The following is a 25,465-nucleotide window of genomic DNA, read 5'->3' as shown; positions in this document are numbered from 1 at the left end:
CAATAATACTGTGTCCATAAAATGTGCAAAAGTGCAACGCCACGAACAGCACAATATTAGTGCCCAAGATGTGTCAGTTAGAACTCTGCCATCATAGTGAACATATTGACGCATGATGATCTGCAACTTTTTATCCACTGCGATTGCAGTCGCAAAAAAGTGGCATTCTTTCTAAGAAAACCTGCAGCAGAGTCGGATGACTACGGAAATTTTTTAATGATCTAGGAATCTTTCAACAAACGTGAATCTCATTACACCTTATGTATAAGGAGCAGTGCAATGAAAAAGACGGAAGGAGGGGGGGGGGGGGGGGAGTGGGAGTAGCAGCTGCCTACAGGATCATGATAATATCCAGGTGTACATTTCATCATGCCATCTCATCTCATAGCTACAAATGTCTTTCTTCAAGGCTCCAAAAATGTGGAAATCGCATGGGGGCTGCTTGAGACTGTATGGAGGATGGAACTTCCTGGCAGATTAAAATTGTTTGCTGGACCGAGACTTGAACTCGGGATCTTTGCCTTTTGTGGGCAAGTGCTCTACCATCTGAGCTACCCAAGCACAACTCACGACCCGTCCTCACAGCTTCAATTCTGCCAGTATCTTATCTCCTACCTTCCAAATTACACAAAAGCTCTTCTGCGAACCTTGCAGAACTAGCACTCCTGGAAGAAACGATACTGTGGAGACATGGCTTAGCCACAGCATGGGGGATGTTTCCAGAATGAGATTTTCACTCTGCAGTGGAGTGTGCGGTGATATGAAACTTCCTGGCAGATTAAAACTGTGTGCCGGACCGAGACTTGAACTCGGGACCTTTGCCTTTCGCGGGCAAGTGTTCTACCATCTGAGCTACCCAAGCATGATTCGTGATGGGTTGTGAGTTGGGTAGCTCAAATGGTACAGCATTTGCCCGCCAAAGGTAAAGGTCCCAAGTTCCGGCACACAGTTTTAATCTGCCAGGAAGTTTCATATCAGCGCACAGTCCTCTGCAGAGTGAAAATCTCATTCTGTATGGAGGGTATCTAAGGACTTCCCTATGAAACTCCTACTGTACTTTCTCATTAGGCCAAAATTGCTTTGAGCACACTGAAGAAGTCGGGGGAATTTATGCTGATTACAAACTGTGTTGGACATAGTATGCCCTGGTCTTCCTCCTAGACATAAATATTAATCTTGTATGCAAAAGATGTGCAACACATCGACCTGAAAGCTGGAGGTAACAGGTCATACCTATTTACACAGCTGAAGCCACTCATTGGTGTCTTCACTTACCACCGATTCAAATTACAACACTAGAACACTTGAATAAATCTACGGGAAAATCAGTCATTCGGGGGGTGGGGGTGGGGGGGGAACTGTTCTTTCCATTAAACTCCTTGGCCAAAATACAAGCACCTCCCTTGTTAACATTGAATGGTATCAGATAATACGTATCTTGTGCACACAAACATGCAATTTTATAAGTAATAAGTTGTAATGACTCGTGAAGCCTGAAAGGATGAACATTAGGTGAGTTTGGTAAGGAGACTGTCAGGCATTGTGTGTGTAATTTATACATCAAACCTACGCAACTGAGTCACAATTTTATTATTATTATTATTATTATTATTATTATTATTACTGCAACTAGCAGTGCCCTTTGTGTGAAAGCCCCCCCCCCTCCCTCTCTCTCTCTCTCTCTCTCTCTCTCTCTCTCTCTCTCTCTCTCTCTCTCACACACACACACACACACACACACACACACACACACACACACACACACACACACATCTGAATATTGAAATTACTGTCAGAAATAATGTTTCACTTCTGCACTGTATAGGGGGCTCTATAAGAGAATGAAACAACTGCATCATGTGTTTTACTACACCACATAATTTACAAAATTTCGAGCAGTCCTACAACATGACTGGTGTTGTGCATTTGTGGTAAAATAATGATTAGAGTAAACAAAATATAGAATCCATGCTCTAGAATTGTTTTTATAAATGACAGTATTAAGTTTCAGTCTTTGAAAGCTACACATGTTTGGAATGACTAGTTTCTCAATACTGAATGCAGCAATGGACACAACAGAAATAACATCTATTACACCTTCATTTATGACTCACCTTCTTGGTTAGTATCAAGAGCCCACGAAAGATACCAAGTTTCTCTGCTTTTCTCCTTTGCTTCACGTTCATACTTCTCAAGTGTCCGTTTGTCAACCATACCTGTCAAATTCATAATTTGACCACCAATTGTTGATTTCCCTGCATCTGTGAAGCAGATAAATGTCAAACATTAAGAGTTTTTCATACTAATATTGGGTTTGGAGTTTCTATTCTCCTGGAAAACACTGTAAGAAAATAAGTAAATCAAAAATACATGGCTGACTCAAAGTAAGGCACTTACACAAATACTAGCTAGTGAACTGTCAGACATCTGAAATGGCCACGATGGGACATGTCAATCAAAGTAAGGAAGATGCTCTAAAAATTACAAGTGTAAATCATCAGCCAAATTCAGTAGTGCTTGAAATGGTTTTAGAACTCTCAATGCCTATAAACATATGAAAAGGTAAAACCTTTCAGGGAAATTCTGATGACCAACGTCTTTCAATGCCATCACTGCTTGTAAGACTCACATGCCTTCCACTAGAGGTCAGCACAAGATTAAAAGAAACAAGAGCTGAATAATCCAGGCAAACAACTGGGTGCAATTCAGGTTTTTTGGCAGTTGTGAAACATTATAAAACTTTGCAGAGTACGTGCTTCTAATAATAAAATTGCCGACGATATCTGTGAAGCACCTTCTTACTAATACAGTGATCTTCAAAGATGAATTTTGTAGTACCCACACAACTGATAATACAAAAGGTGACTATAGGTGTACAAGTTATATTATTAATTACAATAGTAAAAGTAAGGTCTTTAAAAAAGGAAGAAAGAAAGAAAGGTAGTTCATTCTCAATAGCTGTTTTTTTTTAGTTTAAAAAAGTCCCTATTTTTCTGCATAATCACCATTTTTGTCAGTTTTTCTGCGGATGCTGACGAATGTTTTGAATGTCCATATCTTACCTGCTTATGATAAATGAAACTCAGGATGTGTTAGACCTTATCTTCTTTCATCTCGCCTATCACTGAAATGCCTTAGAGCCACACATTCTTTTAATTTAAGAAGGATTTGGTAATCACTGAGTGGGTGGGTAAGGGATGATCCCATCCAAACCAATGCAAGAGAGTGACAGCTTCACAGGGAATGTAAATGTTACCATGGTGCATACTTCACACTTGCTCAAGCATCCCACTTCTCCGTTTATTGCACATCTGAGCTTATGTGTCTAAGAACAATTGTCAGAGGTTATTGTGATACCTGAAGCTATGACGTTGATACACAGTATTTCCTTTGGATTCAATAACAGAGCTGGTGTAACGCACAAAGCAGACTGTTCAAATTTTTGTGATTTAGGCAAGAGGAACATTATCACTTCAGTAACTGCTGCTTAGTTTCAGGTGTATATGGAAACACTCTGGTTTCATCATCAATAACAAATAATAAAAAAAGTAAACAAATAAAAAAATGTACCTTTCAACTGGCAGCAGTAATTTACTGGACCACAAAAATGTTGCTGTTGCCAGCTTGCTACGAACACTTGCAAGATTCAATATTATAACTTTTACGTTAAAATCATCTAAAAGAATGCAGGAACCACTGTGAGTGATCACCTGTTCTTGACATGGATTTCACAACTATCAGTGCAAACAGAAATTCCATACACCCCTTGTTTTTTCACACCCATACATTAGTCTACTCCATATACATTTATTAAATGGCAATAAACTGATAAGTGGGAACTCCATTTTCGTGGCTGTTACGCCAAAACTGATTACCCAGCAGATTAACCAATGACTTGTAAGGGAGTGGCACGAGAAATACACACAATCCTCATACACAAATTTAGTGTACCATACTGGCTAAGAAGTGCAGTTAATTGTGCAAATGTTTATTCCATATTCATCATTTTAAATGAGAGTTATTATGGGAAAAAATACAGAACAATGAACATCGTAATACTGAAATGCGGCCATAATTTTTTTTAGTTTGGCATTTGCTATACAAATTTAAGAAGAAGATTATCTAATACTATATGCAACATGCTTTTTGTATGCACACAGTGATGATTATGATAGATTGATGCAGTGTGTATGTCATAGGTGACATAACAGGAAATGGTGGGTAAATTCAACACAACGTATTGGTACGTACACAGCAGAATCAGTAAGGTAAAATGATGTAAATGTACAATGACATTTGGGAGTGCCTGTAGCCAAGGAACTGCGATGTTCAGTTACGCCACTGGAGTGGGAAAAAATAGTAGATACATTGATTTTGAGGATACAGTGATTTCAAACAGATTGTAATGAAATTAAGGGAAGTAAAAAGTTGCCTCATATACTGTACACAATTCGTTTAATATGTCAGACGGTGATATCAGTTACTGTCAGTTCTGTTGAGACAGCTGTTCAAATTACTTAAAGAATGACAACAAATACACAACATGACTGCATATTTGTGAAATGTTGTGTAATGAAGCATATTTATGTAAGTTATTAATCAACAATTTGTAATAGGATTTTGAGTGCTACTAGGATATTACTGTTTTTGCTTTGACAAAGTCAGGTTATATATCAAGTAAGAAATAGGAAAGTGCAACATTTAAGTGGCAGAAAATCCACAAGTTTTCATATAGCTGGGAGCAGTATACGCATGTGCACACAAATCTATTTGAAATAGGCTACTGACAATGTGACACTTTATACGGAAACCAAAGTTTCCACTGCAACATATTTATACACCAGTTCACCAGGCACCTTCGTTTCCTACTCACAAACTAACATCAGTCAGAATAACTTAAATTACATGACAAAAGAATATTTCATTCAAAATATAGAACTACCATCATCTCAATCACCTACACAAAAGGTTTTCATCACAGACTGACCACAGTGTATTTAATCATATCTTTCATAATACACCATCGATTAACAGTACCTCCAAAATTTTGTGGTCCTCTGTCCTCAATGACAGTCCAATAACTTATTTCAGACAGTAGTGAAAATGCAAAGATACTGCACCATACCATAATATATCTCTAAGAATTCATAGAAAAATTATTTTCCTGGTGCTGCCAGTGAGACATTTTACTTCACTAATGTATACATATTGTCAACAAAGTTTTGTTCAACACAACACAATTATTACCATCTTTTCATTAAAAGAGAAAATAATTAAATAATTCTAGAGTATGCTAAATGATGGAAGCTACCATAACAACAACAACAAAAACACTAAACAACTATCAATCATGAACATATGTTAACTGAGATTCAATGAGTCAGTCATTTCCCATCATAATAAAATACTATGAACTAGAATATCAAGTAATATTGCAACTGAGCATACTACATAATTACAGTTATTTACATAAAACTACAAAAAAAAAGACTGCATAAGGAAGATCACAGTACATATATTTTCAGGTTATATTGCACATCGGTGCAGGGAGGGGGATTCAAAATCTGGTTAAAGCAGCCAAATACCCGGTTGCTTTGTCAACAAGGTCAGGCTTTAACCAGTTCAAACCAGTTTGAGAAACTGTGTCCAAGCCACAGTTCTCCTGCACAATTAACTTTAAACATGAAAAGCTTTATTGGATCATGAGAAACAAATGGAAAAATTAATAATTTGTAGCATTTATTTATCAAATGAGTGTTAGTTCCAGTTTTTGACTGTACAAAGTCATGTTAGGAATGCTAAGGAGAATTTTCCCAAGTACTAAGAGGAAACTTGGAAAAAGAGTCACAAAGCTTATGTAAGCATTTGGAATTTAGTTATAAGTGTGTTTTCAAGTTTCTAATGAAGCTAAGCCAATGGACAGTTTTCAACATCCCCCTCAATATGTAATTTTCATAAAAGGTGAATGCAAACAGAAATTAAATCAACTGATTTTAAATGAAATAGTGAGCTGGTCTCTCAACTAAGTACATACCAACATGGCCAATAAAAACAACATTAACATGTTCCTTCTTGCTCTTCGTCTCTTCAACTTTGTTGACAGGTCTTTTCTTGGGTTTGATTACAGCTTCCTCCAATTCATCTTCTTCCTCTTCTTCTCCATCTTGTTCGTTATCAGGCGTTAACAGCGGCTCGCCATCACCATCTGCAGCTTCTTCCCAACTGTCAGCAGTAGGCGGAGGTGCTCCATCCCCAGGTGGCTCATCCACGTCCATGTCATGAGGTTCATTATCTGCAACCATTCCACCATTAAACAGAAGTGACTCTTTTTTTTTGACAGCAACAGGCAGTTCCAAAATTTTAGAGTTAAGGTACAGCAACTGTGTGAGCTCTAACCAAACACCTACTTCCCTTGGACTTTCATGGAGAAGCAGCCTGACAAGATGTATAAATACAATGGGTGGGTAAATACTGACACCGATCGTAATTTAACTTCGCTGGGAGCAATCACATTACTAACCTACATGGACGTCTACACTTTTGAACGGATACACAAAACTTCACGTTATTGACTGCCACATAAAAAATAAAATAACCCTATGAAATTTTTTGAATAATATGATTACACTTCTACATTTAGGACAAACTGTCAAAACACTCTTAGTGCAGCAGTATAATATAACCTACATGAACACTGTTTATAAGTTCCTGAAACACATTTCATTATTTCGCACAAACACCCTAACCCAAATACACAGCACATTCGTACCATTCGTTACGGGAACCTGCCCGTCCACGGAGTCTGGAGATTCTTTTTTCGAAATAGGTTCAGTTTGTTGAGGCAGGAATGAAGGCACAAATTCGGCTGCGTTCACATTCAACGTGGAAATTTTCGCCGACAGATCGGAGGACTGACTGGAATCACCGCCTCCCACATCAGCTTGTTGTTCCCAAGAGTCGGGTGCTCCATTATTTGCCATTTTTACAATATACTTAATATTGTCCAAAAGTAGATAACACGAAAAATAATTTCACAATATCACTCTCAAATATCCGCGTGTGTTCTCTTCTCGCAACCGGAAGGTAATGGCAGACTGCGGCAGAGTCATAACAATTTTCTACTGTTAAAATCGCAACAGCGCTACAGAAAGCACAGATTAGTGTTTTCCGTCGATTCAGAATACTGCACCGACAATTAAAAACTTACGCACGGCATATACCTCTGTATATTGGTTTTGTTAAGTAATTCAATTGTGATGTATTGTGTGTAGGCAGTGGTACATTTGAAAATGATACGAAGAAGTATCATGTATTAAAATAAATAGGTACTTGTGCAAGTATTTGAGAGTACGTAAACAAATAGGAAGGAAGACAAAATAGAAGTCCGTGCGCTAAAAGCATGAAAGCTGTTTGTTAGAAAAAAAATTGGTATCTGAACCATTACTGCGTGAACAACATAAGATTAGCTTGGAAAAATCTCCTAGTATTTAATATGACCGGATTTGTCTGTTGGTGGAACTTATAATTGTGAGTCTAATCACGGATATACGCGACGCTTAATTTAAATATTTTAACTTGGGTACTGTAACAACACCGCCGATTGTAGGTTATAGTATGAAGCTCGTACAAGGAATTCTGAAGTTGAAACACTTTTCCTACGGTGTCAGTAGGCATTATTCAAACAGAAATGTGCTGAAATTGCACGAGAGAGGGATGTATAAGGATATATTCCCAGATACTGCAAGGTTGGGTTATTAATGCAGTTAAATTAAAATAGGATGTATAATTTTACATAAACATTAATCGTCATTTATTTAATTTTTACACTCTTTTTAAAGCGCGGAGATTGTTGTCTTGCTGAACGCTAAGCCACAGTGTGTATTAATCGTCATTTATTTTATTTTCACGCTCTTTTTAAAGTGCGGAGATTGTTGACTTGCTGAACGCTAAGCCACAGTGTGTATATGCTGGCTTTGATCCAACGGCCGATAGTCTGCATATTGGCAACCTGCTTGTAATTATTAATCTGTTACACTGGCAAAGAAGCGGACATAGAGTCATAGTGCTGGTAAGTTTTCATCGTACTAGGTTTTATATTCATTATGAAATTGACAGTCATGAGATTTTTTTTTCCCTACCCATGTTTCTTGTGGTCTTCAGTCCTGAGACTGGTTTGATGCAGCTCTCCATGCTACTCTATCATGTGCAAGCATCTTCATCTCCCAGTACTTACTGCAACCTACTTCCTTCTGAATCTGCTTAGTGTATTCATCTCTTGGTCTCCCCCTATGATTTTTACCCTCCACGCTGCCCTCCAATACTAAATTTGTGATCCCTTGATGCCTCAGAACATGTCCTACCAACCGGTCCCTTCTTCTTGTCAAGTTGTGCCACAAACTCCTCTTCTCCCCAATTCTATTCAATACCTCCTCATTAGTTATGTGGTCGATCCATCTAATATTCAGCGTTCTTCTGTAGCACCACATTTCGAAAGCTTCTATTCTCTTCTTGTCCAAACTATTTATCATCCATGTTTCACTTCCATACATGGCTACACTCCATACAAATACTTTCAGAAACGACTTCCTGACACTTAAATCTATACTCGATGTTAACAAATTTCTCTTCTTCAGAAAAGCTTTCCTTGCCATTGCCAGTCTACATTTTATATCCTTTCTACTTCGACCATCATCAGTTATTTTGCTCCCCAAATAGCAAAACTCATCTACTACATTAAGTGTCTCATTTCCTAATCTAATTCCCTCAGCATCACCAGACTTAATTCGACTACATTCCATTATCCTCGTTTTGCTTTTGTTGATATTCATCTTATATCCACCTTTCAAGACACTGTCCATTCCATTCAACTGCTCTTCCAAGTCCTTTGCTGTCTCTTACAGAATTACTGTGTCATCTGCGAACCTCAAAGTTTTTATTTCTTCTCCATGGATTTGAATACCTACTCCGAATTTTTCTTTTGTTTCCTTTACTGCTTGCTCAATATACAGATTGAATAACATTGGGGAGAGGCTACAACCCTGTCTCACTCCCTTCCCAACCACTGCTTCCCTTTAATGCCCCTCGACTCTTATAACTGCTATCTGGTTTCTGTACAAATTGTAAATAGCCTTTCGCTCCCTGTATTTTACCCCTGCCACCTTCAGAATTTGAAAGAGAGTATTCCAGTCAATACTGTCAAAAGCTTTCTCCAAATCTAAAAATGCTAGAAACGTAGGTTTGCCTTTTCTTAATCTAGCTTCTAGGATAAGTCGTAAGGGTCAGTATTGCCTCACGTGTTCCAATATTTCTATGGAATCCAAACTGATCTTCCCTGAGATCGGCTTCTACCAGTTTTTCCATTCGTCTGTAAAGAATTCATGTTAGTATTTTGCAGCTGTGACTTATTAAACTGATAGTTCGGTAATTTTCACATCTGTCAACAATTGCTTTCTTTGGGACTGGAATTATTATATTCTTCTTGAAGTCTGAGGATATTTCACCTTAATGGAATGTTGTCTACTCCCAGGCCCTTGTTTTGACTTAGGCCTTTCAGTGCTCTGTCAAAATCTCCATGCAGTATCGTGTCTCCCATTTCATCTTCATCTACACCCTCTTCCATTTCCATAATATTGTCCTCAAGTACATCGCCCTTGTATAGACCCTCTATATACTCCTTCCACCTTTCTGCTTTCCCTTCTTTGCTTAGAATTGGGTTTCCATCTGCGCTCTTGATATTCATACAAGTGGCTCTCTTTTCTGTAAATGCCTCTTTAATTTTCCTGTAGGCGATATCTATCTTACCCCTAGTGAGATATGCCTCTACATCTCTACATTTGTGCTCTAGCCATCCCTGGTTATCCATTTTGCACTTCCTGTCGATCTCATTTTTTAGACGTTTGTATTCCTTTTTGCCTGATTCATTTACTGCATTTTTATATTCTCTCCTTTCATCAATTAAGTTCAGTATTTCTTCTGTTACCCAAGGATTTCTACTAACCCTCGTCTTTTTACCTACTAGGTCCTCTGCTGCCTTCACTACTTCATCTCACAAAGTTACCCATTCCTGTCAATTGTTCCCTTATGCTCTCCATGAACCTCTGTACAACCTCTGGTTCTTTCAGTTTATCCAGGTCCCATCTCCTTCAATTCCCACCTTTTTGCAGTTTCTTCAGTTTTAATCTACAGTTCATAACCAATAGATTGTGGTCAGAGTCCACATCTGCCCCTGGAAATGTCTTACAATTTATGACCTGGTTCCTAAATCTCTGTCTTACCATTATATAATCTATCTGATACCTTCTAGTATCTCCAGGCTTCTTCCACGTATACAACCTTCTTTCATGATTCTTGAACCAAGTGTTAGCTATGATTAAGTTATGCTCTGTGCAAAATTCTACCAGACAGCTTCCTCTTTCATTTCTTACCCCCAATCATATTCACTAACTATGTTTCCTTCTCTCCCTATTCCTACTCTCGAATTTGTCACACATGACTATTAAATTTTCATCTCCCTTCACTACCTGAATAATTTCTTTTATCTCATCATACATTTCATCAATTTCTTCATCATCAGCAGAGCTAGTTGGCATATAAACTTGTACTACTGTAGTGTGTATGGGCTTCGTGTCTATGTTGGCCACAATATTGCGTTCACTATGCTTTTTGTAGTAGCTTACCCCCACTCCTATTTTTTATTAATTATTAAACCTATTCCTGCATTACCCAGCTATTTGATTTTGTATTTATAACCCTGTATATACCTGACCAAAAGCCTTGTTCTTCCTGCCACCGAACTTCACTAATTCCCACTATATCTAAGTTTAACCTATCCATTTCCCTTTTTAAATTTTCTAACCTACCTGCCTGATTAAGGGATCTGACATTCCACGCTCCGATCTGTAGAACACCAGTTTTCTTTCTCCTGATAACGATGTCCTCTTGAGTAGTCCCCGCCTGGAGATCCGAATGGGGGACTATTTTACCTCCGGAATATTTTACCCAAGAGGACGCCATCATCATTTAACCATACAGTAAAGCTGCATGTCGACGAGAAAAATTACGGCTGTAGTTTCCCCTTGCTTTCAGCCGTTCGCAGTACCAGCACAGCAAGGCCGTTTTGGTTAGTGTTACAAGGCCAGGTCAGTCAATCATCCAGACTGTTGCCCCTGCAACTACTGAAAAGGCTGCCTCCCCTCTTCAGGAATCACACATTTGTCTGGCCTCTTAACAGATACCCCTCCATTGTGGTTGCACCTACAGTACGACCATCTGTATCACTGAGGCACGCAAGCCTCCCCACCAATGGCAAGGTCCATGGCTCATGGTTACCCATAAAAAAGTTATTATTTTTATTCACTGTTTGTGACCATGACAATTAAACACCTCTTGCATGCTGTAGTTTTAGTACATGCACAGAAATCACTGTTGTCATTCAGGCATTGTCTCCTACTTTGTTCCTCCCCTCCCCTTTTTGTCACTGTTGTGATCATTTAGTAGTGCACATCAGTTCTGTGACAAAAATACCACATTAGGTCAAACTTTTTTGTTAAAAGAAATGGCTTAGTGTTTGGTGGCAATTACAGCTAGGTTTTATGTTAATGCAAGTGAAGCTGTCGTCAGTCTTAAGGTTGGCTTTAATACCACCGTGCTTTGCCAGGTGTGGTGGTGTTATGCTGCTGCCATCTCCTAAGTATGAGTTGACTTACCCAATTAATTATAGGGGGGATCTACAGTTTAAGTTGGCTCTGAATCAGGGTGTAACATGGAATTTTTCACATTAAGAAACATTGCAAAAGATGCAAGCAATGAAAAGTGACAGATAAATGCCCTAGTGCTGTATGAGGTTTGACCCCGTGACCTTTGGATCCACAGTCAGGCACTTTACGTGTAAGTGAACAGAAATGTAATAAAATGAATATTGTTGAAGTAGGTGTTTAAAAGAAAAAGAAGACATTTTGAATCTGATGTTAAGATTAAAAACAATTATAACTCATAATAACAACCCTACACTGACACAAAAAGTAGCTAAATATGTAGCCTCAATTCTCTCCTTGGTGAAATAAAGTTTCTGAACAATGATTACAACAGTTTTGAAACAGACTGAAACTACTTTTGCTTGGCAACACATGGTCCACGGAGGACTTTCTGCTTGAATAATGTGTTTATGAAGAGGGGACATTATTTAGTGAATAAACATTGTGAGAATAGTGTAAATATAATTCACTTGCTTACAACATACAGTTACATATCCATTCAGTGCAGAGGCTGTGTACAACCAAAGAAAATTCAAATAAAGTCAAATCTATGCTGAGAAACGAAAACTGAATCAAGTCAAAACAGACATATGGAAAGCCGTGCGATCAACATTCTTTGAATTTGATAACAAGATCTTACCAATGAAGAATGAAACTATATCTTTTACTACAAGTTACTTTAAACAAATTGTATGTAAATCAAGGAACATTGTACATTAGGGACTTACCAATGAGGCAGTGCAGCTGTTGAGACACTGACCTCAAATTCGGGAGGTAGCATCTTGCTAATGTGAATGTACTTGTATTGTGTGGTATGTACACTACTATTAGTATATATCAGCGACTTAAGGAATATAATTTGGAGCCCAGATGAGGCAAAGCAAAAAGCAAAGCTCCATGTTCTGGTTCTGTTGGGCCAATCAAGACCAAGGTGGTATTTAGGTGTGTGGTGTCAGCAAATTAGTCTCCTGGCCATTTTTGGCTTCCATTTTATTTATGTGAGTTCACAGTCCTATAGCATTTCAGAAATGACAAATTCCGCTTAGACTATTACTGGATTTATTTGCTTCACAATTAAGATTTCAGTATATATGATAATTTCAAGTGATAACTCACCAAGAAATGTGTCAATATATATGTTATTTACTGTTGTGAAGAGGACATCATTTATGTGTCATATGATATTTACATGTCACTTAACATTTGTGAATGCTAAGTGGTACAGATAAATATGCTAATACAAGAGGACACTGTACTTCTTAACTGTGATGAATATGTGTTGATTCAACTCTTGGTGACTTATCATTAGAAAATGGCATGCATGCTGGGATCACAATTGGGAAGTAAATAAATATATCAGCTCTTTGAGGCTATTTGCAGGCAATACTATTGTGTAAAGGGAGGTGACATCATTAGACACTCATTACTTAAAGTAGAGACACTTGCAGATGGGCAGTGTCAGATGTAGAGATTAGCAGCTGACTCTAAGCATATGCACAGTCCAGTCACATTAATGTGACCACACATAAAATATTCTCAGTTTTCTTGTGCATCAATTCAGGATAAAATCTCAACGTTTCGACAATAACCTCCATCGTCATTGTCAGGAGCAACTGACTGTCTTCATTACTGCTGAGGTGCCCTTATGTAGCCTGCGGACAGCTTCTGATTGCTCAGCGATTGCATACTGTTGTAGCAGACGGTGTCAGTGTCTGCACCGGTGGCACGACCGCATCTGTGACAATGTAAACACTGCAAGGAATGTGTCTGCTACTTCTGTGCATCGAGCACTCGTTTCCATGCACCGCTCAGATAGTATCCACTATCAGGGTTAATGTTCTTCTCACTCATTCTTATTTCAACAGCCTCCTTAATAACAGAATCCCAATATGTGGAGGCATGGGACAAATTTTTTGTTTCATCAAATAGTCTTTTATGTTTGTTTGTGAGACTGTGCTCTGCAGTTGCCAATTTCTCCAGTTCTCTATTTTTTTTAATATACCATTGGTGTTCTCCACAGCAGTCAGAAACTGTACGAATGGTCTGACCTATATTTATTGCTTCCACACTCACGGGGGATGTTATAAATTCCAAGGACCCGGAGGCCAAAATTGTCCTTAACAGGTCGCACCATCTCCTTAACTTTCTTAGGAGGATGAAACATTGGTCTTATACCCAGTCTACCCAGGTCTCTTCCTATTTTGCTGGATATAGGTGCCACAAAAAAGGAGAACTGCAATCGGTGTTTCATCCTGTGAGTGTGCAGCATTTTCAAGTTTACTTTTCTTGCAGAATGGTGCTTTTATATCGCATGCACCATAGCCATTCTTTTGGAACACATACTTCAAATGGTTAATTTCGAACCTCAGCAAGTCCTTGTCAGAAACAGTTTTTGCTCTGTATACCAACGATTTCAAAACGGCTCTCTACTGAACAGGATGATGGAAACACTGTGCATAAAGATATAAATCGGTATGCATCTGCTTGCGGTGCACAGAGTGGCCGAGACGCCCGTCCACTTGTCGTTGTACTAAAACGTCTAAGAATGGCAACCTACCTTCCTTCTTCATCTCGACAGTGAACCGGATTTTCAGATGTATGCTATTCATGTATTCCATGAATTGCTCGAGAGCTTCTGCACAATGTGACCAAACCACAAATGTATCGTCAACATAATGATAAAATAAGGGTGGATGGGGGGGGGGGGGGGGGGGGAGACGCCGAATTTAATGCACATTCCTCAAAATTCTCCATAAAAAAGTTAGCCAATGATGGACACAACAGAGAGGCCATCGCCCTTCCCTGCCGTCATTTCATAAAAGTTATTACTATACAAGAAGTATGTAGTTGCCATCACAAGCCGGAACAACTTGAAAGTTTCAGGAGGAAAAAGATCCGCCAGCATTTTCGAAGTGTCCTCCAAAGGAACTTTTGTTAACAGCGATACCACATCCAGGCTGGCTACAATGTCATTTGGACCAACTATAATCTGTTTGATTTTCTCAATGGATATCTGGGAGTTTCTGATGTCCTGTTCACACTGACTAACTATAGGCATCGTCAACTTTGTTAGGTATTTGGTCAGCTTGTAGGTAGGAGAACCAATTGTACTGATTGCCCCTCCCTCTCCTCTCTACTGATATTAGATCTGGGAGGCTTAGCTAAGCCTTATTATCAGTCGCTTTTTGGCCTCAGCTAAGCCTCCCAGATCTAATATCAGTAGAGAGAAGAGGGATGGACTCCGTTTACATCGAACAGATGAAGATCCTGTCGTATTACCAGCTGACAAAGGAATTGCCATCGTTGTTCTTAATACTACCGAATACCATAGCAAAATGACATCACTGTTGGAGGACAAAATGTCTTAATCGAAATGCAACTTTGACGTACAGCATTGCAAACCATGGTGCTACTGAAGAATTCTTGTCTGCCAGATGATGTTACAGAAAATCTCAGTCCGAGCTCCAAGACCTCCCAGGTTGTATGGACTACCGAAGATCCACAAGTTAGTTGGTTGGTTGCGTGTTCCATTGATCAATTGCACGTTACGGTAGCTGTTATGATATGGAATGTGTCATGTGCACAAGAAATGCCCATATGGAACAAAATTTAAAATATATATATAAAACAAAGATTATGTAACTTACCAAACGAAAGCGTTGGTACATATGTCTGCTTGTGTCTGTATATGTGTTGATTTGTGTGTGTGTGCGTGTGTGCGTGTGCGCGTGCACGAGTGTCTACCTGTCCCTTTTTCCCCCAAGTTAAGTCTTTCCGCTCCCGGGATTGGAATGACTCCTTACCCTCTCCCTTAAAACCCACATCCTTTCGTCTTTCCCTCTCCTTCCCTCTTTCCTGATGAAGCGACCTTAGGTCGCGAAAGCTTGAAATTTGCGTGTGTGTATTTGTGTTTGTTTATATTTTTCCCAGTATATATACACTCCTGGAAATTGAAATAAGAACACCGTGAATTCATTGTCCCAGGAAGGGGAAACTTTATTGACACATTCCTGGGGTCAGATACATCGCATGATCACACTGACAGAACCACAGGCACATAGACACAGGCAACAGAGCATGCACAATGTCGGCACTAGTACAGTGTATATCCACCTTTCGCAGCAATGCAGGCTGCTATTCTCCCATGGAGACGATCGTAGAGATGCTGGGTGTAGTCCTGTGGAACGGCTTGCCATGCCATTTCCACCTGGCGCCTCAGTTGGACCAGTGTTCGTGCTGGACGTGCAGACCGCGTGAGACGACGCTTCATCCAGTCCCAAACATGCTCAATGGGGGACAGATCCGGAGATCTTGCTGGCCAGGGTAGTTGACTTACACCTTCTAGAGCACGTTGGGTGGCACGGGATACATGCGGACGTGCATTGTCCTGTTGGAACAGCAAGTTCCCTTGCCGGTCTAGGAATGGTAGAACGATGGGTTCGATGACGGTTTGGATGTACCGTGCACTATTCAGTGTCCCCTCGACGATCACCAGTGGTGTACGGCCAGTGTAGGAGACCGCTCCCCACACCATGATGCCGGGTGTTGGCCCTGTGTGCCTCGGTCGTATGCAGTCCTGATTGTGGCGCTCACCTGCACGGCGCCAAACACGCATACGACCATCATTGGCACCAAGGCAGAAGCGACTCTCATCGCTGAAGACGACACGCCTCCATTCGTCCCTCCATTCACACCTGTCGCGACACCACTGGAGGCGGGCTGCACGATGTTGGGGCGTGAGCGGAAGACGGCCTAACGGTGTGTGGGACCGTAGCCTAGCTTCATGGAGACGGTTGCGAATGGTCCTCGCCGATACCCCAGGAGCAACAGTGTCCCTAATTTGCTGGGAAGTGGCGGTGCGGTCCCCTACGGCACTGCGTAGGATCCTACGGTCTTGGCGTGCATTCGTGCGTCGCTGCGGTCCGGTCCCAGGTCGACGGGCACGTGCACCTTCCGCCGACCACTGGCGACAACATCGATGTACTGTGGAGACCTCACGCCCCACGTGTTGAGCAATTCGGCGGTACGTCCACCCGGCCTCCCGCATGCCCACTATACGCCCTCGCTCAAAGTCCGTCAACTGCACATACGGTTCACGTCCACGCTGTCGCGGCATGCTACCAGTGTTAAAGACTGCGATGGAGCTCCGTATGCCACGGCAAACTGGCTGACACTGACGACGGCAGTGCACAAATGCTGCGCAGCTAGCGCCATTCGACGGCCAACACCGCAGTTCCTGGTGTGTCCGCTGTGCCGTGCGTGTGATCATTGCTTGTACAGCCCTCTCGCAGTGTCCGGAGCAAGTATGGTGGGTCTGACACACCGGTGTCAATGTGTTCTTTTTTCCATTTCCAGGAGTGTGTGTATATATATATAAAGATGATGAGACTTACCAAACAAAAGTGCTGGCAGGTCGATAGACACACAAACATACACACAAAATTCAAGCTTACGCAACCAACGGTTGCCTCATCAGGAAAGAGGGAAGGAGAGGGAAAGACGAAAGGATGTGGGTTTTAAGGAAGAGGACAGGATACTTTCCGGGACTGGATCAGATTCTGAATGTGGCTCTCCAGCAGGGATACGACTTCCTCAAATCCTGCCCTGAAATGAGATCCATCCTTCATGAAATCCTCCCCACTCCACCAAGAGTGTCTTTCCGCTGTCCACCTAACCTTCGTAACCTCTTAGTTCATCCCTATGAAATCCCCAAACCACCTTCCCTACCCTCTGGCTCCTACCCTTGTAACCGCCCCCGGTGTAAAACCTGTCCCATGCACCCTCCCACCACCACCTACTCCAGTCCTGTAACCCAGAAGGTGTACACAATCAAAGGCAGAGCCACGTGTGAAAGCACCCACGTGATCTACCAACTGACCTGCCTACACTGTGATGCATTCTATGTGGGAATGACCAGCAACAAACTGTCCATTCGCATGAATGGACACAGGCAGACAGTGTTTGTTGGTAATGAGGATCACCCTGTGGCTAAACATGCCTTGGTGCACGACCAGCACATCTTGGTGCAGTGTTACACCGTCCGAGTTATCTGGATACTTCCTACTAATACCAACCTATCCGAACTCCGGAGATGGGAACTTGCTCTTCAATATATCCTCTCTTCCCGTTATCCACCAGGCCTCAATCTCCGCTAATTTCAAGTTGCCACCACTCATACCTCACCTGTCATTCAACAACATCTTTGCCTCTGCACTTCTGCCTCGACTGACATCTCTGCCCAAACTCTTTGTCTTTAAATATGTCTGCTTGTGTCTGTATATGTGTGGATGGATATGTGTGTGTGTGCGAGTGTGTACCCATCCTTTTTTCCCCCTAAGGTAAGTCTTTCCGCTCCCGGGACTGGAATGACTCCTTACCCTCTCCCTTAAAACCCACATCCTTTCGTCTTTCCCTCTCCTTCCCTCTTTCCTGATGAGGCAACAGTTTGTTGCGAAAGCTTGAATTTTGTGTGTATGTTTGTGTTCGTTTGTGTGTCTGTCGACCTGCCAGCACTTTCATTTGGTAAGTCACATCATCTTTGTTTTTATATATATATATATATATATAGATGATGAGACTTACCAAACAAAAGCGCTGGCAGGTCGATAGACACACAAACAAACACAAACATACACACAAAAATCTAGCTTTCGCAACCAACGGTTGCCTCGTCAGGAAAGAGGGAAGGAGAAGGAAAGACAAAAGGATATGGGTTTTAAGGGAGAGGGTAAGGAGTCATTCCAATCCCGGGAGCGGAAAGACTTACCTTAGGGGGAAAAAAGGACAGGTATACACTCGCACACACACACACACACATATCCATCCGCATATACACAGACACAAGCAGAAAATGTCTGCTTGTGTCTGTGTATATGCGGATGGATATGTGTGTGTGTGCGAGTGTATACCTGTCCTTTTTTCCCCCTAAGGTAAGTCTTTCCGCTCCCGGGATTGGAATGACTCCTTACCCTCTCCCTTAAAACCCATATCCTTTTGTCTTTCCTTCTCCTTCCCTCTTTCCTGACGAGGCAACCGTTGGTTGCGAAAGCTAGATTTTTGTGTGTATGTTTGTGTGTCTATCGACCTGCCAGCGCTTTTGTTTGGTAAGTCTCATCATCTTTCTTTTTAAATATATTTTTTCCACGTGGAATGTTTCCCTCTATTATATATATATATATATATATATATATATATATATATATATATATATATAGTTATAATAGAAGGAAACATTCCACGAAGGAAAAATATACCTAAAAACAAAGATGATGTGACTTACCAAATGAAAGTGCTGGCAGGTCGACAGACAGACAAACGAACACAAACATACACACAAAATTCAAGCTTTCGCAACAAACTGTTGCCTCATCAGGAAAGAGGGAAGGAGAGGGAAAGACGAAAGGATGTGGGTTTTAAGGGAGAGGGTAAGGAGTCATTCCAGTCCCGGGAGCGGAAAGACTTACCTTAGGGGGAAAAAAGGACGGGTATACACTCGCACACACACACATATCCATCCACACATATACAGACACAAGCAGACATATTTAATATATTATATATTTAATATATATATATAAAGAAAGCAGCCCTCAGTCACTATTTTTAATGACTAAACCGGGTTTCAACACTGCTAGGAGTGTCTTCTTCAGAATTTAAATCAAAGAATGGTCTATAACATGGTCACAGAATTTGGCTAAAAACGTATGATTCAGAGTATAAGTACGGAATCATCGTGAAAGACTGGCAGTACTTATATGTCATTTATAAAATAATAAATATGCCAAAAGGGCATTAGTCACAAAGATATTTAAGACAAAAAAAAAAAAAACTGTGATGGCGAGCCACTAAGGGCTGCTCATTACTTGCGTGGTGCTGGTTTCAAAACGGACATGCAGCCATGTACAAAATTTTTGATATATATCCTCAAAATTGGCAATTATTCTGATCGCAAAAGTTGCTGAACCTAGTCCCTTTAGGAGATCCAAAATATGAGTTTTCCAATTAAGTTTCTCATCTATATGTACACCCAAAAACTTAGTATGCTCTACCCTTTCTACTGACTTTTGTTGATGTGTTATATTTATTGAAGGAACTGTACTTTTTGCAGCAGAAAATTGGATGTACTGTGTTGTTTCAAAGCTTAGAGCAAGCCCATTTGCAGAAAACCAATTAATGACTTTTCCAAAGACCTTATTTGTACCATTTTCAATTGGAGTTTATTTTACTGGATTAATAACGATGCTTGTATCATCAGCAACAGCATCAGTTCAACTTTCTGTTTCAGATAGGAAGGGAGGTTCGTCACATATATCAAGAACAGAAGGGGACCCATGATTGAACCCTGTGGAACATCTAATGTAATTTCACCCCAATTAGATGAAGTAGCAAACTTATTTAAATCACTTGACCCATATAAGAAAACTTTTTGCTTCCTGTTCTCGAGGTATGACTTAAATCGCTCATATTCCATTTATACCATAGAATTGTAATTTCTGTAACATAATCTCATGGTTCACACAATCAAATGCTTTGGACAAGTCACAGAAAATTACTATTTGTGACATTTTACTATTTAAAGACTCTACTATGTGGGCAGTGAAATTGTATATTGCTGTCTCAGTGGAACAGCATTTTTGAAATCCGAACTGAGATTTCCTAAGTATCCCATTACTGTTGAGATGGCTACCTAACCACTCTTGAGTACATTACTTTCTCAAAGATTTTTGTGAATGCTGTAAGCAAGGATACTGGCCGATAATTATTGCCATCTGTGGTGTCCCCCTTTTTGTAGAGAAGCCTGACAATGGCATATTTTAACCTGTCGGGGAAAATACCTTGAGTTAGTGATGCATTACATATGTGACTCAGAACATCAGCTGTAATTGCTCCACATTGTTTTAATATCTTATTAGAGATGTCATCTACTCCAACAGAACATTTATTTTTCAGAGATTTAATAATTTTACTTATTTCACACCAGGTTTTTAGGTGAAACTTAATCTGACTAAATTTTTTCAAATCAGACTCTTCCATGTACTGCCTAGCTTTTTATTTTGAATTGTTCTCACCAATTTTTTTTTCTACACTTAAGAAATCATTGTTAAATACATTAGCTACTTCTGTACTGTTGGGTAGGATGGTGTTGTTCTCTTTAACAGTAATACTACCTACTCCAGTGGTTACTTTTCCTGTCTCCCTTCTAACAACATAACATATTGATTTGATTTTATTGCCGGAGTTGTTAATTTCTTCTCTAACATACATATTTCTTGATTTCCTTACAACTTTTCTCAGTATGTTACAATAATTTTTACAGTGTAAAACTACTTCTGGATCTTTACTTGTTCTTGCTGTAACATACAGTTTTCTTTTTCTTTCTGAAGACACTTTAATACCTGTAGTAATCCAAGGTTTCTTTGAAAAGTGTGTGGTGTTACACTTAGTAATTTTCTTTGGGAAACAATGTTCAAAGAGGGATATAAATTTATCAAGAAATATTTTGCACTTATCATTAGCATTTGCTCATTGTAAACATCTCCCCAATTAACATTTCTTAAGCTTTCTCTGAAGTGCTGTATAGATAACAGGTTGAGTGACCTTACACTTTTACTTAATGGTTTCTGAACTGTACACCATGTTAGGTTTTGTAAGTTAACCACTTGTGCATCATGACCTGACAATCCATTTACCACAGGGAAAGCATGTGTTTGTTTTACATCCTCTTTTTGTACAAATACATTATCTATTAGCATGCTACTGTCCTGAGCTATACGTGTAGGGAAATTGATCACTGATTCTAAGTTATATGTTGTTAATAACACTTCTAGTTCACTTTTCCTATCAGAATTACTTAGAAAGTTTACATTGAAATCACCACATATTAATAACTTCTTCTTTTTGTCTGACAGACAGCATAATAGAGAGTCAAACTATTTTATGAACATCTCCCAGTCTCCTAATGGGGACCTGTACACTGATGCTAATATCAATACTACATTATCTAACTGAAGTTCACATGCACAAACTTAAAAGTGCTGACCAACACAAAATTTGCTTACTTCTACAGTTTTGCATTTATACCCTTGTTTTATGAAAATGGCAACTCCTCCTTTATCCATCCTAGATCTAAAAGTGTAAGATGCTAAATTATATCCACTTATACTGACACTATCCATGTCCATAGTTACATGGTTTTCAGAGAGACAGATTATATCAATCTCATTCTTATTTTTGACAGCATCTAAACACACTGATAGCTCATCTACTTTATATTTTATTCCCCTGGTATTTTGATGAAGTATGTTGCTACTGTCATTAGCTTTACCCCAATTAACTGTGCATGAAGTTTCTTTTCTTCTATTTTCCTTGGTTGCTGTCTGTCTGGAATTTGGCTTTAACCTAAAAAACCTGTCTGCCTGGACCCATTAACCACAGGGATCAACCCTTATGTGACTGTGGACCCCCTTACAGTTACTGCTAATAGAGAAGCTAACTTACTTTTCCCCATCCTATTCAGGTGCAAGCCATGTGTAGTGTATCCCCAACTACCAATAGCATTTACTGGAACAACACTTATGTGATATTTTGCCGGTGTCTGGATCATCCTGTTCAGCTCAGTGTTAACATGCCTTACAGCAGTGTTTACCCAGGGCTGATCATGGCGCTGAAAGACCTCCACAAATCCCACATTTGTGTACTCAGTTTCTGCTCCTATTTTATCCAGGTCACTCCTAATACTGTATCTCGGATTCATAGCCAGGCTGTTTCGTGTTCCCCCAGCTATAATTACCTGATCTTCCTTCTCATAGTCCCTGTGTAGCTGACCTAAGTTTTATGTCACCTGGCTAAGGCTAGCACTTAGTTTCACAAAACTTGTGACCTGGTACCCTGCACCTAATTTCTCCTGAAGCTGCTGGCCCACACCCCTCCTATGACCCTGCCTATAAGCAGAATTTTTCTTTTCCTATTCTGGTTTGATACCGACCAGTCTTTTTTCTTTAAGCTAATATTCTGCTTCAACCTACTTTCAACTACATCTGGATGTAGGATAATGTTACCTTGAGACCTATTGTCAGTGCAATTGGTTCTCCTACCTACAAGCTGGCCAAATACCTAACAAAGTTGATGACTCCTATATTCGGCCGGTGTGAACATCACATCATAAACTCCCAGACTTTCATTGAGAAAATCAGACAGGTTAGAGTTGGTCAAAATGACATTTTAGTCAGCCTGGATGTGGTATCGCTGTTCAAAAAAGTTCCTGTGGAGGACACTTTCAATATGATGGCGGATCTTTTTCCTCCTGAAACTATAAAGTTGTTCTGGCATGTGATGGTGACCACCTACTTCTTGTATGGTAATAAATTTTATAAAATGATGGACGATATGACAATGGGCTCTTCGTTGTGTCCATCATTGGCTAACTTTTTTATGGAGAATTTTGAGGAACGTGCATTAAATTCAGCTCCCTTCCGTCCACCCTTATTTTATCATTATGTTGACGATACATTTGTGGTTTGGCCACATTGTGCAGAAGCTCTCGAGCAATTCATGGAACACATGAATAGCATACGTCTGAAAATCTGGTTCACTGTTGAGGTGGAGACGGAAGGAGGGTTGCCATTTTTAGTCGTTTTAGTACAACGACAGGTGGACAGGCATCACAGCTGCTCTGTGTACCGCAAGCCGATGCATATTGATTTATACCTTAATGCACAGAGTCTCCACCATCCTGTTCAAGAGCCATGTTGAACATGTTGGTATATAGAGCAAAAACTGTTAATGATGAGGACCACTTCAAGTACGCAATTAACCATCTGAAGTACGTGTTCTGAAAGAATGGCTATGGTGTATGTGATGTAAAAGGAAATGTGAAAATGCTGCACGCTCACAGGATGAAACACCGATTGTGGTTCTCCCTTTTTACAGCACTATATCCAGCAAAATAGGAAGAGTTCTGGGTACACCGGGTATAAGACCGATTTTTTATCCTCCTAAGAAAATTAAGGAGATGATTCCTCCTGTTAAGGACAGTCTTGGCCTCAGGGTCCCTGGAATTTATAATATCCCCATGAGTGTGGAAGCAATTTTATAGGTCAGACCATTTGTACAGTTTCCAACCACTGTGCAGAACACCAACAGCATATTAAAAATAGAGAACTGGAGAAATCGGAAACTGTAGAGCACAGCCTCACGAAAAAACATAAAATACTGTTTGATGAAACAAAACTTTTGCCCCATGCCTCCACATATTGGGATTCTGTTATTAAGGAGGCTGCTGAAGTAAGAATGAGTGAGATGAACTTTAACCCTGATAGCGGATACTATCTGAGCGGTACATGGAAACGAGTGCTCAATGCAGAGAAGCAGCAGAGACGTTCCTTGCAGGCTTTATGTTCTCACGGAAACAGTGGCACCACCATTGCAGACACTGACACCATCTGCTACAGCAGTATGTAATCGCCGACCAATCAGAAGCCGTCCACAGGCTATATAGGGCCACCACAGCAGCAGTGAAGACAGTCAGTTGCTCATGAAGGTGGTGGAGGTGGTGATGGTGGTGGTGGTGGTGGTGGTGGTGGTGGCGGCGGCGGCGGCTATCATCGAAAGCTTGAGATTTTATCTTGGACCGACATGACAAGAAAACCTTGAGTGTTTTATATATCATTGGCATTGTGAAAGACTTCATTCTCATGGAATAACCACTCACAGACATCAGGTGGTAGCACTAGCAGTGGAGGGTATATAAAGAATGTCGGAGGAATGCAGAAAATAGTGCAGTCATTGTAATGCAGAAACGAAGTGTTTTTGTTTTTTTCTGATGTCGAAAAGGGTATGATCATTGGCTTTTGGGCCAAGATGAAAGCGTTTCCAAAGCTGTTAAGTCTGTAAACTACTCACGTACCGAGTGTTTAAAGTATACTGTGCATGGCAAGATAGTGCTATCAAAAACCATTACTGAGGAATCTGTGGTGCACCACGGGCCATAGGTGACAGATGAATGACAGCTGTGGAGATGTGTACAGGCCAATAGATGTGCAACTGTTAAACAACTTGACATCCCAAGTGAACCTAAGGGCTACCAACAGCATTTCCTCAGTGACCATTCAGCGAACATTGCTGCTTATGCATCTCCACAGCAGGTGCCTGGTTCATGCATGCTGAAAGCTGTTCATCGGCGGCAAAGGTTGGAATTTGTATGCCATTACAGGTGGTCTTGTCAGATGAATCATGTTTTATGCTCCATCAGGCAGATGATCATTTGTGTGTACGGAACAAAATGTCCAAAAGCCAACATGCCGCAACAATTGGCAGAGCGTTATGATCTGGAGAATGTTTTTGTATCATTGTCTGGGTGATCTCATCATTCTGGAAGGCACAGTGAATGAACGCAAGTATACATCTATCCTTGTGGACAATGTCCATCCCTACATGCAGTTTGTTTTTCCTCGACACAATAGCATCTACCAACTGGACATTCTGTGGACACACAATGTGTTTGCTATATTCCCCTGCCCACCAGCCTCCTTAGATTTAAACCCATTCAATAATCTGTGGGACCACCTTGATTGAGCTGTTCATGGCATGTATCCTCAACCAAGAAACCTAGCACAGCTGACCACAGCAGGGGAACAAGCATGGCTCTACATCTGTGTCTGTACCTTCCAGGACATCACTGACTCTCTCCCTGCACATTTTGCACTGGTGCACGC

General features: G+C 40.4%; 2 protein-coding genes across 2 annotated transcripts in view; one reads left to right on the top strand and one right to left on the bottom strand.

Annotated features, from left to right (window-relative positions):
* The window catches only part of LOC126161912 (eukaryotic peptide chain release factor GTP-binding subunit ERF3A), a 72,897-nt gene extending 65,801 nt beyond the window's left edge, over positions 1-7,096 (bottom strand). Inside the window, exons 1-3 of the mRNA XM_049918073.1 lie at positions 6,770-7,096; positions 6,035-6,292; positions 2,115-2,261 (exon numbers count right to left, since the gene is read on the bottom strand). Of these exons, the coding sequence (XP_049774030.1) occupies positions 2,115-2,261; positions 6,035-6,292; positions 6,770-6,980 (616 nt within the window). The 5' untranslated portion in view covers positions 6,981-7,096. The remainder of the gene's footprint in view (positions 1-2,114; positions 2,262-6,034; positions 6,293-6,769) is intronic.
* A 129-nt stretch (positions 7,097-7,225) lies between these two features.
* The window catches only part of LOC126161913 (tyrosine--tRNA ligase, mitochondrial), a 121,895-nt gene continuing 103,655 nt past the window's right edge, over positions 7,226-25,465 (top strand). The window contains exons 1-2 of the mRNA XM_049918074.1: positions 7,226-7,745; positions 7,921-8,068. Of these exons, the coding sequence (XP_049774031.1) occupies positions 7,615-7,745; positions 7,921-8,068 (279 nt within the window). The 5' untranslated portion in view covers positions 7,226-7,614. The remainder of the gene's footprint in view (positions 7,746-7,920; positions 8,069-25,465) is intronic.

Source organism: Schistocerca cancellata, chromosome 2 (genome assembly GCF_023864275.1).
Source record: "Schistocerca cancellata isolate TAMUIC-IGC-003103 chromosome 2, iqSchCanc2.1, whole genome shotgun sequence".
NCBI lineage: Eukaryota > Metazoa > Arthropoda > Insecta > Orthoptera > Acrididae > Schistocerca > Schistocerca cancellata.
This window is presented reverse-complemented; position numbering and strand designations above follow the sequence as displayed.